This window comes from Cupressus sempervirens, chromosome 7 (assembly GCF_028749045.1).
Source record: "Cupressus sempervirens isolate cs-2001-9-10 chromosome 7, ASM2874904v1, whole genome shotgun sequence".
Classification (NCBI taxonomy): domain Eukaryota; kingdom Viridiplantae; phylum Streptophyta; class Pinopsida; order Cupressales; family Cupressaceae; genus Cupressus; species Cupressus sempervirens.
This window is the reverse complement of record NC_143124.1, coordinates 107267846-107284973: the sequence shown is the minus strand read 5'-3', so window position 1 is coordinate 107284973 and position 17128 is coordinate 107267846. Positions and strand designations below refer to the sequence as shown.

Genomic DNA, 17128 nt, shown 5'->3' with positions numbered 1-17128 from the left:
TGGGACTATTCTCATATACAATCTAGAATGATGATTTATTAGTACTCCTATTTACAAAAACATTTTATGCAAATTCCACGTATGTAAAAATTGGATGTCGACTCTTTGGTTTATCTCCAACCAAGCATCTTTGCAAATTTGATAAAATTTCATTCGTAAATTGACTTAACTTAACCCTCTTTCTTCAACTTCTTCCACAATGTTTTCCAAAACCATACAACAAACTTGATAGCTTGATTAGAAACTATACTCTTTGGCAGATTATGTAGTCTAACCACTTCTTTGAAAAGAACTATGTCACATGAACAACATAATTAGTCATCTTATAGGGAGAAATGTGCCATTTTAAAAAAACTATCAAGATCAAAAAATATGGAATCATGCCCTCATTTACCCTTGGTAAACCAAAAAAAAATTCATGCTAACATCCTCCCATAGCTTCTGTAGTATACGTAATGGAAGATACAACTTATAATTTTACTTCAACCCTATTTCCATCTAACATATTTTTTCACTCTACAAAAACTTCTATTAGAAATATTTAGAATGACTGAGAGTAGGGTGGTGTGAACTAGTTACTCAATGTCCATAAGTACCATTTAAACAATTAAACATAAAATATTCACTATTCTTTGTTTCTTATTATTGCTCCATCTCTACTCTACTGATAAAATTATTGTCCTAAACATAACATACTTTTCTGAATATAAAATTTATAAAATGTAAAATATATAAATAATTCAACACAAGTTTGACACTAGGATTTTACGTGGAAACCCAATTTGGGAAAAACCACCAGCAACTTGTCACCACCTTTTCACTCTTTCTAAGTAATCTCTATTAAGAGCCAACCTTGTTAAATTTTTATAATACACACTACTAAATGTGACCTAGTTAGAGGATTTAATCACCCTACTAGGAGTGGCCCTATTAAAGGACTTTGATCATTACATTTAGAATGTTACCCTATTAAAGGATTTACATAGACTATTATGTCCATCAAATTACTATTAGGTAAACCTCTATTAAAAGGATTTAAATACAATTTTTTTTACAATTAGTATAAATAAATAGTAGGGTTTTGATTTGTATGATAACAACTCACTTTACAGGTTCATATCATTGTTCAGTTCAAGTGTTGATTCATTGGTAAGCTCCCCATCATCATATTTGTTCTTGATTCACTTGGAAAGCCTTAAATAAATCAATCCATCTCCTTTCAAAAAAACATAAGCCAGCTACTAAGATTCACTTATCATTATCAATAGCATCCATACAAGCAATCTCCTTTTTCTTCTATTCATTCACACACTTGTGTGTCTCTGATCTACCTTTTTTTGTTCACCTCCATGCACCTTTCAAGTTTGAATCTATACCTCTTTAAATATGTAATTATTTCTTTCACATTTTCCATGATCACTATAGATCTTAGGGTTTACAATATGGTTTATTAGGTTCATTGTATGTGTTCATCTTCCTTCTTTTCTATAATCTTCTCATCCATCAAATTAGATCATACATATCATACCTAATCCTCACCTTGAATTCAATGATCCAACTCATCAATATAATATTCAACATGGTTTGCATCTATCAAGAAATCAATAGAGTGGCTAGAATTCATGATTTCTTCAAATTTATTTACAATGTTGTTACTCAAAAATCACTAAGTTTTGACCCTTAGTCATCACTTAGTCACTTGATTACTGTAAAACTTCTGGCATGACATTAACTATCTTTCTCAGTCGATACTAATGGTCTATCAACACTAGATTTTTCCAGCACTTACTATGGCTCAATTAACACTAGCATTACTTAGCATCCCTTAACTTTTAACTCTACTACTAGGATAATCTTTACTTTTCTAATATAAATAATCATTTTTTCTTATCAAAGTATAACTAATAAAATATCCATTGTAGCTTCCTTTTCATAACTCAACCTTTCTTCTAGGTACTTTTATGAGAAATTTATCAAATCCCCATCATCAAGGGTAAGGCCACAATAATGGTTTCCACTTTTCATCACAATGAAATTAGATGAAAAGTGGGAAAATCATCTTTAAGGGGCTTTGAATGAAATTTATTCTTTGAATGAAGCCCCCCTAGGGCTTCATTTGAAGTTGTGGCCCTAGGGGCTTCGTTTGAAGTCCCTTGTGCCAACTGCCACAATGGTTTCAAGCAAAGCCCCTAAGGCTAGTTGGTGGCTAAAATGTGGGGTAGGGGGATTTTTTTAAACCACTTGGGGCTAATAGGTGGCCAAAAAGTGGGCTAAGAGGCTTCGTTCAAACCCCCCTAAGGCCACCAAGTGACCAAAAAGTGGGCTAGGGGGCTTCGTTCAAACCCAGTCGGAGCCACCCAAATAAGCTGTTAGGGGACTTCAAATGAAGCCCCTTCATTTGAAGGTCCTAAAATTGGAAATTTTACAAATTTACTCAAATTTATATCAAATTTTTCCCTTTTGAGGGCTAAATAAATCCATATTTTTAAACTAAATATATAATTTTTTTGTACTTTGAATAATATTTCCATTGACTATATTTTTATTATATATTATGTTAATCATGATGTTTAATTTTTACCTTTATTAAATATAGGTTGTCTAGCCACTTCACAAATCTAGATTTCAAGCTTCAAAAAAAATACATAATGAGAAAATAAAAATTTTCAAAAATATTTCCATCAAAGATATGTGTGTTACCTTTCTATAAAACCAACAAAAAATTCATTTGAATAAATACGACTTAAATTATATTGATAAAATACAAGTGTTGTCTAAGTTGTCATTAGCGTCACTTTGCCACTAAATAACATCTTTTTTTTTTAATGAGATTTAATGAAACTGACTAAAATTTCTAGATATTGATGTTACTATTCTATCCTTGAAAATTTTTTGTCATTATCATTTTTAAAAAATGATCTTAATCAATCAACAAGTCAAGCTTTGAAAATGTTAATTTTCATATAAACCACTTCTCAAAGGGGATGGGAAAATGGAATTCAATAGAATTTTTTTTTAAATTAAAATTACTTTTAGCAACTAGATAGAAAATTCTAAAAATCACTAGTTTACATCATCATCAAAATCTTTATGGTTTTGTAGCAATATGCATTTGAAAATCAAGTTTTTGTTAAAAATATCTATTTTAGTGTCAAACTTGGCAAAAAGTTGGTACCCATTACCATGGTCTTACCCTCAGTCAAATACATATGAAATTTAGATTAGATATCAATATGTCTTATTTGAATATTTTACATCAAAGAAAAAACAAAAAATGTTCCAATTATAAGTTTCCAACAACTTCTTCACATCTTGCTGCAACTATAGCAAGGAGTAATTCTCAACAACCAAAGCAATAGTCTTATCTCTACTAAATTGTCCATCCAACTATCTGCTATGCTTCTGCTTGATGAGATTCTCTCTTATATAATTTTTGGTAATGCACAACCAACTTCCTTTTAATAGTATACGATCATGGATTATAAAATTCAAATACTTTGTCATGTCAAGTGTAATAGGTTCTATACAAGCCTTCCAAGATTTTCCAAAATTAGGTTCCTCTAGATAAAAATTCTTAAGTTCCTTTAACCTAACCATCTCAGTTCACATTTATGTTAGCTAAAGTTGTCATATGCTAAGAGCATCTGCAATTTTGTTAGACTTCTAGATCATGTGTTTCAAAACAAATGTATAACACTACAAAAATCAACACATTTAAAATTCCTTTGTTTCAATTTTGAATTGGCTATTGAAAAATTACAAAGATTGATGATCAATATAGAAAAAAAATTCCTTAGGAAGAATATAGTGTGTCCACTTCAACATCTAAAGTATAGCATAAAATCCATGTCTTGACTTCGTCAATACCTGATGTGTAACATAAGATTCCTAATCATAAATGAAATATTTTCTATTGGAAGCATTCAAATTCTTACTAAAATAAGCAATAGGTCTACCTTCTTGTCTCAAACTAGCCCCTATTATAGTACCACTAGCACCACTGTCTACTTGAATCACCTTGCTAAAATCTAAGAGTACTAAAATAGGTTTCTTTGTAACCTTTTATTTCAATAGAATGAACTCTTATCTACTCCTGTAGTTCACTTAATTTATTTCTTTTCCACTCTTATTATTTCATTCAAGGATCCGTAAATACTCCTAAAACCTCTGATAAACTTTTTGTAAAAACTAGCTAGTCCATTAAATGATATTACCTCAATTGCACTCCTTAGAGTAGACCATTCAATGATATCCTTCACTTTATTAGGGTCCACTTCTAGACCTCCTATTGATACTATGACTCCCAAGTACAACCATTCCTTCTTCAACAAATTGTACTTCTTAAAATTTATAAGCAATTTTTCCTCCATCAACTTATCAAGTATCAACATATCATCTAGGTAAACAATGATAAACTTACCCAAAAACTCATTTAGTAACTCATTCATAAGCTTTCTCAAAGTGCTCAGCATATTGGTTAGCCCAAAAGGCATGACTATTCATTCATACAATCCTTTCCTTGTATTGAAGGCTATCTTCCACTCATCTACTTCTGTAATACACATTTGGTGTTACCCACTCTTTAGATCTATCTTTGTGAAGAATACATCTCCACTCAAATAGTTAGTAATATCATTTATCCTATGCAATGGAAATATGTACTTAATTGTGATCTTTTTGAAAGCCCATTTATTTTTTCACATGCTCCAGTGTCCATTCTTCTTTAGTGATAATATTGCTAGTATATCATATGGACTTAGACTTTCTTGAACTGACCTTGTCTACAAAAAAAATGCACTTTTTTATTCAACTCTTCAAATTCTATTGGTATTATTTTGTGCATTTCCTTATTTGGAAAATTGGATCTTGGGATAAGTCCATTTAGTGAATGATATTTCTCATCGAGAGTAATTCATGAGATACATCATCTGACATAATATCAAGAAGCTCTCCCAACAAATCTACAACTTCTATAGGTACCTCCTTTACTTCTTAACCATCTTTTGGGATTACAAAAATAATACATATTCTCATAGTTTATACCTTTGAGAAACTCCTCTCCATCAACAAAACATATTATAGAAGAATTGCATACATTTTCTTCTTTCTTCTTCAATTGCTTCAACTTATGTTTCACACCATCCTTTGTTAGAATATAGCTATCTACTTGCTTATCATGTACATCATGCTTGTCAAACTAAAATGACCTATTTAGAAAGATATGACATATGTCCATAGGTATGATATCAAAAAGTATCTCATCCTAGTTGCTTCCAATCTTGAAATTTATTGGGCATTTCTTATTGACCATGACCTTATGGTCATCCTGCACCTAGCTAACATGGTATGGATGTAGGTGTTTCTACCTCTTGAGATTTAACTTTCTGACCATATTTTTTGACTCCATATTGTCATTTCTTCCACTATCAATTATCATATTACAATACTTATCTTCACATTTACACCTTGTGAAAACCAAACTCCTCCTTGATCAAGTTCATTCTTGCCACTCAATGAGACTCTTTGATTAACTAGGGTTTCTCCTTTTTCACAATCTTCATAATGGGATGATTTGACATATCATCAACATGTGCAACTTGGCATGACCCTCAGTTCTTTTATTGATCTTTGTTTGGTGTTGTGGACATTTAAATGCTCTATGCCCTTTTTCTCTAGAGTGAAAACATTTTCCATGAAAACCTTCTCTTCTAGATGCTTGCCCTCTAGTTTCAAGAACTATTGGTTGCCTCATCCTTTTCCTTTTGATCATAATTTTAGACTCCATAATATCATCCACCATGACCCCTTCCACTATTCTTCTAATCAAATTTCATATTCATATTTTCTTTAATTCTTATGGAATATGGGTATTCCTCTTCAATACTTTTCATTCCAACTAGACTCAGCTCTTGAATGATTGGCCTCAACCCATTAAGATAATGAGAAAGTTTCTCCTTATCAACTCTTGCATGCTTGATCTTGATTAAGACACGGAAGAACTCCTCAATATGATCCTAAAAAGTATTCCCACTTGCTTTAGCCCTTGCATTTGATTTAGCAAATGAAATTCACAATTCAAAAGAATGAATTACCACTTCAATTTATCTATCATTTGATTCCATTTGGTGATTTTTTCCTTCCCTCTTTGATCAGACTCCAAATGAATCTCCTGCCCTAGGATTTTTGTGTGACCCTTTAGTTTTTCCTTTAGAAATTTAAGTCTATTACGATCCTCAATATCTTCATACTCAAACAGTTCCTCTAATTTTTTGATCCAATTGATTAGGTTTTATAGGTTTAGATTCACTAAAAATGTGGGAACCTCAAACTTAGGTTTGTTTCCAATCATGGAGATGGCAATTAAATGTCTTTCTTCTTCTAGGTATCTAACTACCTCTACATAAACATTTTCTTCTTCCTCATCCTCATGCTTACTGTCATCTTTCATGAAAAGATTTATTCATCCACAAATTTGTTATTCCAATACTTGCATCTATCTCGAGAGGGATCTAAAATCCTCAGGTGTAAAACCTATGGGTCTTCCACCATACTCTCTTTGTGGAGAAATTTTGCACTTTCGGTGAAACCCTAATGCAAACTATCTCACAATTGGTAATCTATCTATATTTTCAGCCCTAATCATGGTCTTGATGCAACTACCTCAAAGTTAGTGATCTATTTACACAATTAGTAACACCTATTCTAACACCACTTTATGAAGGGTGGTTCCCTTAACACCACAAACAAATAACAAAAACAAAGAAATAACAACAATTTGTGAGAACAAAAAATGGGCTTGTTATTATCAATGCAAAAATGTAATTATAGAATTTTGAAATACAATATGAAAACGCACATGGGAGTCTTCATTAAAATAATTTGCAACATATACCTACAAACTATCACCTAGAGTTGTCCTAGATAATGTATGAGCATTCCTTATATAGGTATTTTTATACTACTCGAGAAGATTTTAGACATCAAACCAGAACCCTAACCCTTGAGACTAACTAACTCTATAATTACATATAGATTTCATGTGATACACCTTTGACATTTATTTTAGAAATTTTTCCCAACCTAAATTATGAAGGCCATAACTTTTGAACTATTGCTTTAATTGGCTATTCTATCCACTTTTTGCAATCCTCAGCTTTTGATTTATAGAGCCAAACTAGCACAAGCTCTAGTTGACCCCATTTTAAACTCCATCTAGGGTCTCTAAGGCCTTCGACATTGATCTTGAAGTTTTTATACTAAAACTATACAACAAAAATACATAATAACTCCATGATATACCACTGGTCATCAACTAGCAGGTTAATAATTCCAAGAAACACATCTCTAGAAACAACAACTCTGGATTGAGATAACCCTTATTCCAAAAAAAAAAAAAAAAAGGAAATATTTGTGGGTGATGGAAGATTTCTCTGACACCCAGGATGCTCTTCAATCAATTATAAATGCAATGAAAATTCAATTTGCATTGGAAAATAAAATCCTACAAATAAATCAATATAATATAGAAAGTTGGAGAATTCTCACTATTTGACACCTATTGGATATGGTATAGTATGGTTTGGTGATCCATCCATCGACTATATCATTAAAAAATAGGATTCAAAAATGCATATTGGGTCCTCTCGATCATTTCTAAATTTGATGGAGAATTTATCTCACAATGTTACATTACAAAATGGTATAATTTTGTTTTCTTCCTAGATATTACTTTCCATGTAACTTTTTTAAATTAGTCATCATATAAAGTACCATCTTAAACAACTTATTTTTTATGCATATAGAGAATTTACTCCAATTCATTAGATGCTAATCAAAAAGGAAATTTCAACCTTTATCATATCACACCTTAATCATATTTAAATAAATCCATATAACCAAAGTTGGTTGGGTAGAAAATATTTAATCCACAATGATAGAATAGTTTAATGAATATAACCATTAGAAGAAGAAATATTGTTCATGAAAAATGAATGCTAATCAATATTAATGGGGATATAGAAAATATGGTGATATTGATTAGACCCATGATCAACCCAAAAATATTTCCACTATAGAATAAGAAAGTAGGAAACATCTCTACATTAATCTTGTGATTTGATGTAAATAAAACAAAACATTTATAATCAATATTTAATATTGCATAAAATATTAAGATATCAATTTAAACTACCCAAACACATAGAACATAATCCAAGAGTAATTTTAAATTATAAATGTAAAAAAATATTCTTGGAGATATTATTTACACCTCAAGCATTTAAAGGAAAAATATGAATGAATAGAAATATTACTATATCTTACTTATTTGTCATATATTTTGAGAGCTTGAAAAGGTATTAATTTTTTTTTAAAACAATGGAGGAATTGGATTCATTGGTGTCATCAACTTATAATCAATGATTTTATGTTTAACTAGCTAGCACTAGATATGATAATGTGATTTCTTATTTAAAACTACTTGGAAAAACACTATGTTGAATATCAATTGAATGGTTCCAATCACAAGAACAGTTAAAACCCACATGTGTCCAACTTCTAATATCAAACTTGATAAAAATATTCCAGCTCAATACAAATAATATTGTTTTAGGAAAAGACAATATTGGGGAAAATAAATGTCATAAATTCAATGAGAAAATAGGAAAACAGAGAAAAAAAAAAAAGCACAAATATTATTATCATCAAAGATATATAATTCTTGAGTCCATGGATACAATACTAAAAGATATCAAAAACCATAGAAATGATCATACTAAGAAATTACATGAACATAACTATCTTTAAAAAACAAACAAACAAACAAACACTTTGGGAGGTTTAGAACACTATCAAGTTAGACTCGATTAGGAAGTTAATCTTTTTTGGTGACCTAAGAGGTTAATTTTTTATGGTGACCTCCAATCCCTTTAAAAGAAATCAATTGGTGACCTTTCAACAAATTTCTAAGTAAAAATAGTTGTTGTAGCCATTGATACATAAGATCCATATCCAACATAGATAAAACTGTATTTCTATATGATTGTTAGACTATATAAACTATGAAGAAATTTGAAATAATATTTTATAAATGATTTCTTAGAGAAATTGTTATTAATAGTTGTGAAACTACCAACCAAAAAAATATTACAAGTTGAAGCTAATCAAGGCCATCTAAAGAAATAATTAAATTATTTATGTAAATGAAGTATGATTCAAAGAATAATTTTAGTATAAATTCAAGTAAGAGAAAAAGAAAACCAAAAAAATTTGACATCCATATTACATTTAAATTATTCAATCCTATATTTTCAATCATAATATAAATTAATTATAGTGATGATTATTTGTTTCATTTAAACTAATTAATATATTCTAACATCATAAAATCATTATGATCTACAAATAAAATCTATAAACTAATTACTTAGTATTCAATAATCAACAAATCTTGTCTTTTTTTTATCAATAAGAGGCCAAAGCCAATATTTATTATTGTTATGTGCCATGATCAATTATTATTCATATTAAGCTTTTGTAGAGTCAAACCCAAGACCTGTTGGGTAAGAGGCTCACAATTTACCATTGTGTTGTAGGCTCTTGCCTAATAATCAACAAATCTTTATTATTAATGAAATAATAATTTTTAATAGGTAAGAGCCTACAACACAACAGTACATATTATCGAAGAGGTCTTGGGTTTGAATCTACCCATACATAATAAAATAATAATTAATAATAATACATAAAGAATTAATCTTGACTTCGATGTCTTACCAATCCAAAAGAAAAAAAAAAATTTCTTAACAACACTATGAGTTTTTAGTATCAAAAATCGAAGATAACCAGTCAATTACTAAAGGGTCTTTAGAGACATATCATTTTGTTTATATATATTAAATAAATAGTATTAATATGATATATTTAATCTGTTAAATAATAATCAAAAGGAAATTTCTACATTTATCATATGTCACAATGATCATACTAAATATTGAAACTTGAAATAATAATATTCATTTGGTGTAAAATCTAATTGAACATTATTAAAAAATTATACATATTGTTGATAATATTTTAAAAATACTAGAGTCAAACCATTATATTATGATCTAACTATGAAATATGATTTATAGTTTTTATAGTATTACTCACACATTATGGAGTGAGTTTCCTTGTTGTAAATTAATTCTAATTGTGTGCAAGTGAATTAACAAATGCTTATTATTGAAAATTAACTCAATTTAAGTACCACTAGATGTGTTCTAGTATCAAATTCCAAGAAAAAATCAATTATCAAAGCCTTGGTAGAAAATATAATTTTTTTTTATAGATATTAAAAAAATATTTATAATTTATGTAGATTAATTTTAAGAACAATATAAGCCCAACAACTGCAATTTTCATTGATGAATTAAAAACATGAAACTAATGTCAATCATCATCTATTAATATGTCATAAGTATTATATCAAAAAAATCATAAACTAATATTATTACTATACTATTAAAAAAAGTAAAACATATTAATGAATTGTTTTGAATAAGAAACACTCATACTAATCATAAATTAGTTTTGAAATAATAATTGGGTAAATGGGGGTCATAAAGGTGCAATTTATTATGCATGAAAAGAAATGTATATCACTCACTAGATGTCTAACGTAAAAGGAAATTTCCTACTTTATCATATTCTACCTTGAGTATATTCAAATAATTTATAGTGAAAAGTGTTGGGTAGAGAATCTTTAGTCCACTGCCATAGAGAAGTAATATCATAATTGCAATAATAGTCATTATTAATACAAAATGAATGATGCTTAATATTGATGAACAATAGTTGAGGTTGATTAGAACTATCATTTGAAAAAATAAAAAATTCTACTATAGAAAAAGAAAGTTGTAAACATATCAACATCGAGCCTTGTGATTGGATGTTAGTGAAAGGAAATATTTTTAATCAACAATGTATATTGCAAAAAAAATTAGTAAGTAAATTTAACTTTTTAAAGACATATAACAAAAAATAATTTGAATCAAGCCATATCAAACTAAATCATTGTTGAAAAACTTTTTAGACCTTAAACATTTCAGGTGAAAAAATTTAATGCATGAAACTCTTGTAATAGAATCCTCATAATTTTGGAAGAATTCTAAACCTATTTGAAATGATAAAATTTCATTACATCTTTCTTTAAAACAACCTTTCTATTCTATGCTCCCTATTAGCCTACAAGAGAGAGAAAACTAGATGATTTAGAAAAAATAAGTAACCCTAATTGAGCTATTCATTTGATATCTTTTCAAGAGTGGACCTCATGGGTTATGAAAGGAGTGTCTTCTCCCTAGGCACAAGGGTTTGAAATAGATGGTTTTTGTTCCATAATTGCAAGATCCTTATTTTTTCTTACCAATATCATCATTGGCTCTTGCACCATCTTAAGTTGCTATAGTCCATTTATCATATATTTTTGGAGCTTCAAGGGGTCCAAAAGGAGAAAAAATTTTATAAAGAAAGCCAACTAAACACCATTGATCATGTTCCCTAAATGTTGGCACTAGAAATAATCATTTGAAAAAATACATAACTTACAAACATTATGTGGTGAACAAAACTAAGTTGAATATCATTTGAATGTTGAAGATCTCAAGAGTGGTCAAATAACACGTGTACAACTCCTAGGGCCCATCTTGGTAAAATTGTCTAACTAAATACATATATCCTTCTTCATGGAAAATGTAATACTTAGAAAAATAAAATTAAAAAATAAAGAGAGGCTTAGAAGCTACAACAATATATTGACAGAAATTTTCTTATTATCTAAGATAGATGATATTTGGCTCTATGCAAGAAAAGAAAAAGACATAGAGTAAAAAAACAAAATGTTTGGTTAAGAAATGACACGAACATGAGTAACTTTTAAAAAGTGAAACAAAAACCCTATTGGTGAGGTTTCTAATAAAGTCATGCTAGATTGATTTAGGGGTTAGAAAATGAGGTTTCTAATACCATCATGCTAGATTGATTTAGGGGTTAGAAAATATATCCCATAGAATACATTCAATGAGGGATCTTCCAACAATGTAATGAACAAGACAATGCTACTTAAGCCATTGACATGTGGCATACAAATCCATGATGGATTATATGAGCTTTAAAATTGATAGCTTGTAAGGTCAATCTGATAACAATATTATTTTATGTATTTCTTAGAGGAACTATTATTAACAATTGAAAAACTATCAACATCTAGAAATTTCTAGCTTGAAGCTAATCAAAGGTCGTATAGAGAAATAGTTTTAAAAAAATTAGTAATTGTAGGATTCTTGAAGGAAGAATGTAAGAACAAAGTCAAGTTAAATAAACCTTAGTAGATATATTTTTCATCCCTATTGCTTTCAAAACTTAGTATAATGAATTTTCAATCATTTTGTGTGGTATTTATAATAGTTGATTTTTTTAACAAATCACTAAATTTTAATATAATAAATTTATTAATGATATATACATGATTTTGTAAATCAATCACTTCATCTTCACTTAATATATATTAAAGAATATTTAATATCAAACTCTATAACAAATAATCAAGTTTCAAAGACTTTTTAAAAATATATAATTTATTTATTAATATTCAACAAATATTTATGCTTAATATAAGTCAAAATTAAGACTATTAAAAGGCCTAACTATAACTTTCATTAGTCAGTTAATATTTTTATACTTCTAGCTTTTTGTTCAACTTACACTAGTATAAACCCACCTCTAATTATTACGTGGTACCTAATCTATCAAAAATATATCAACTTGTATCATTTGAACACTATACAAATAAATAACACGTATTTATCAATTAAAATTTAAAATTATATTTAAAAGTATAAGATTAAGTGTACTATATAGAACAAATTCATATTTAGAAGCACATTGGACATTGTTAATAGGAACCCTACAAAACCTAAACATTTGAAAAACTAATTACAACTAAAAATTTATAGGTTCAAGCTAATAAAGTTTGCTATCAAGAAATAGTTAAAATATTTTTGTAAATGTAGTATACTTGAAGGGAGAATTTATGGATAACTTCAAGTAAAAGTAAACACAAATGAAAGCTTAATAGATAATTTTTTCAGTTTTATTTCTTTCAAAACTTATTATAGTGAATTCTTCATCATTTCACAAGGTTATTATAATAATTGATTTTTTTAACAAATTACAATATTTTCAATTAAATAATTTATATCATGAAAAAAAATTCAACTTCAATAACACTAAAGAATATTTTAATATCAAAGTCTATGACAACTAATCAATTTAAAGACCTTTGGAAAACATATAATTCTATATATTAATTCTCAACAAATATTTATGTATAATATAAATCAAAATTTAGGACTATTATAAGACATGACAACTATAATTTTCATCGGTCAGTTAATATTTTAATACTTATAACATTTTATTCAATTCATACTAGTATGAAACCGCCTCTAATTAATATAGTACCTAATCTATGAAACATATATCAACTAATATCACTAGAACACTATACAAACTTGTATAGATATCTCAAATAAATAGATCTAAATAAATGTCAAATTTAACCTTAGAAAAAGAGAAAGTTGACATTAACGTCCACTCTTTCTCCATTATAAAAAGTCTTTCCACATTAATAAATAACATGTATTTATTAATGAAAACATAAAATTATATTATAAATGTTTACGAACAATCGACTTTGAAATAGCAGTGGATAATCTTAAAGAATCAAATCTAATTAACTATGAGATTATGCCTACTCTATAGACCAAATATTCATATTTCGAAGCACTTTGGACAATTGTTAAAGTCATTCCTTGAATCTTATGTCAAAAGGAAACATTACTACTTGAATGCTCATTAGGACTTGAATAAACCAGCCGTATTCATAGTCTAATAATAATAATAACAGCGTATTCAACTAAGAAACTGTCCATACAAACAGTAAACGCACAATATAAAACAATAAATATGGTCTGATTAGGTACACATCCTTAAATACTTTTGACTCAAAACAAGTAGAAAAAGTGTGGATCTAATAATGATGATGTAGACTCCAATGTCAGGCGGAATTTTGTTTTCTCAAATACGGAATCGATCGCCGCCTTCCACTGAAATTCCTTCGATATTTTCACATGTTTCCTAAGAAAAAATCTCGAATTTGCTTGCTTTCAAGTTTCATAGTTGCACACGTTTTCAAGAAAAAGTAGCAACACATTATTTCTTGTTGTGAACTGATAAAGAAGGATCTTACAAGTCGCACAGTATTTTTCGGCGCACAAGTTTTGAGATATTTTGAATAACCCTTGTTCAATCAAACACACACTTTGTCAAATTGGCTCACATCATTTTTCTCCACAAGGATTTCTAGCCTGTATTATAAAATTGTCAGATTAGGGTTTCACTACAACCAGACATGGCAAGAAGAATGGTGGTATCGTGCGGGGCGTGTAGAGCTCAACGCAAGAGATGCTCAGAAGACTGTCTTTTGGCTCCACATTTTCCTCCCGATGATCCTCTCAAATTCGGCATTCTTCACAGAGTGTATGGAACCAGAAATATCATCAAGTTAATTCAAGTACTTTCTAACCATGTTCTCTTTTTCCATTATTCTTAAACAGCTTTTAAAGTAGCTATACGACATATATATCTAGTTTTGAACAGCATTATCGCTTTTCTTAAATTTATTTGATGATGCACATGGTACGAAACCTAGGATTCACAAAATTTGTTAAATGCACAATAATTGCTCTGACATAGCATCCTTAGTTCATTTATTTAGTAGCCGCTGTTGAATTATTTTGTAGCTGGATTTGGTTTTGATTTTATCTGTTGGCTTGTTTTCATATCATCTAAATATTTGCCTTATTTTTATTCTTGCAATATGAAGTATATGTTCTAATGATTAATTCTGATCAAAGAACGATCCAGTTTGATTCTCATAGTACTGGACATTAATTAGTAGTTACGTACTAGTGGTACCCGCTTAAAGCATATAACCATTTCTGCTTGGTATGATAATTACTGACACAGATATAATGGTTTCATAATGTCTAATTTAATTGGTTCGTTCAGTTCTGGACTTCTGTTACTGATTGCTTCCAAAAGTATCATATACAAACGAATTTACATGACGCTTATATAAATTGATTCAGTTTTTTATTTCACACGAGAATTCCTCTGAATGTCATCAGGGGAAGACTTGTTTCAGATTTTAGTTTCGACTGAATGGAAGACTTCATTATATATCTCCTTCACAACAAGGGAACATTCATTCCAGTGAACCAATGGCTTCATTTCCACTGCTAAATTGATGCTCTGGAATGCCCACGCCTTATGACGGACAATTTAACTAAATTGAATGGAAATCAGGCTTTGCTAAAATTGGAATTAAATCAAACTTCGGCAGAACGCTTGAAAACGAGCTGCCAATATAAGCATAATCACGAGTAATGAACCTGTAAACCTAATTTATATAAACGATGAAAAAGTGGGAGTAAGTCCATTCGAGTGAATGGACGACCTTAATAACTCTAGCAAGCCTAGGATTTTGAGGATCTGTAATGGAGTTTTATTTTTATTTTTAATTAATGTTGGAAATAATATATTGTACAGATATAGTTTATAGTTTACTGATGGAGAACTTGTGAAAACATAGATCATAAGCTTCAAAAAAATATACAACCTTAAATATGAAAACATATTATCGAAATTAAAAGTAGTGAAAATTGTGGAACTGGTTTTCAGAGTTAACAAAGTGTAAAAATCACCATTAGTTCAAGAGCAGCCCACACACACGTGTCACCCATGAATAAAATTAAAAAACTAACACAAAATGCTGGAGAGCTTCCAGAAATTTTTATCCTCTGCCCCTGTTTTACCCTCTACCTTCCTCTGTTGTAACATTTGAAGGGTGGTCGCATGAGATTTTTTGTTGTGAAGTAAAAAAGTGGGATCTTTCACGATAGGAATTAATTCAGGCTTTCCTGAAGAGCACCCCACAAACCCTAGCCACCCATGTATAAAATTAAGAAAATACTAGCACGAGACTTCAGTAACAAACTACCTAACCACTTATAGCAGATAGTAATCAAACTATAACAAACTAAGCTAGCACTATAGATGGCCACATTAATAAAAGTTTTCATAGTCAAAGTTCTAGCGATGCAGGATTGAACATAAGCACAAAATAAACTAACAACCAAAAATGAGGCCGAACCCTCATATACATCTAGCCATCTAGCCAAAATAAACTAAGCACATCTAGCCAATCATTGATGAGGAACCTGTAGAACATCTAGAAATTTTCATCCTTCACCCTGGCTTTAACCTCGACCTTCACCTACTGTGACATCTGATGGGTGGTCACCATTACATGCATGGCTTTACCCTCGACCTTCACCTGCTGTAACATCTGATGGGTGATCACCATTACATGCATCACTTTGACTACGGAATCCATCAGCATGTTCAACTGAATGTCTACTTCTGACATATTGCTCTTTAGTTTCTCTGTCTCCACCTATAGGTTCTATCTATGTTTCCACTTGCATATACAGTGGTTTCCCACGAAAGAGGAGGAAGTGAGCGGCGGGGATCATCGATGGGGGGTGGGGGCGGGGGTAGTAGGATTGATAGGAGTTGGGAGTGAATGGAGGGGACAACTCGGAATAAATGGCGGCCAAGGGAGTCCTTCTAAGAATTCCTAAGGGCTGAAGCGGCAATCATGGGGTAGTTCTTCTTGGAGCTTATGGCCTCCTTTTTCATAGTCGAATCAATCACGTCAGGATTAAAACTAGCCAAAACATGGGAAATGTATTTTTCATAAGGGGCATCCTCTATCCTCGGGTAACTTATCAGTGTCCATCTCTTCATCCTCAAAGTAATGTATTCTCAGGATTTCTATCTTTTCCTAATCTTTTACATGTCTCCTAACTTTCTTTTGAATTAGACTTGATTTACACCTCCTCTAGACCAGTCTAGTAGAGAATCGGCTAACCTCTTTTAATTTCTTACCAATTTTGCCCAATTCTGTACAATGTCATAATGCAAGAGGCTACAACACAACAGTAAATTATGAGCCCCTTAATTG

At 30.0% G+C, this 17128-nt stretch overlaps 1 protein-coding gene across 1 annotated transcript in view; it reads left to right on the top strand.

Moving 5' to 3' along the window:
* Positions 1 to 14331: 14331 nt before the first annotated feature.
* The window catches only part of LOC149545714 (LOB domain-containing protein 23-like), a 37744-nt gene continuing 34947 nt past the window's right edge, over positions 14332 to 17128 (top strand). The window contains exon 1 of the mRNA XM_089794327.1: positions 14332 to 14614. Within this exon, the coding sequence (XP_089650453.1) occupies positions 14453 to 14614 (162 nt within the window). The 5' untranslated portion in view covers positions 14332 to 14452. The remainder of the gene's footprint in view (positions 14615 to 17128) is intronic.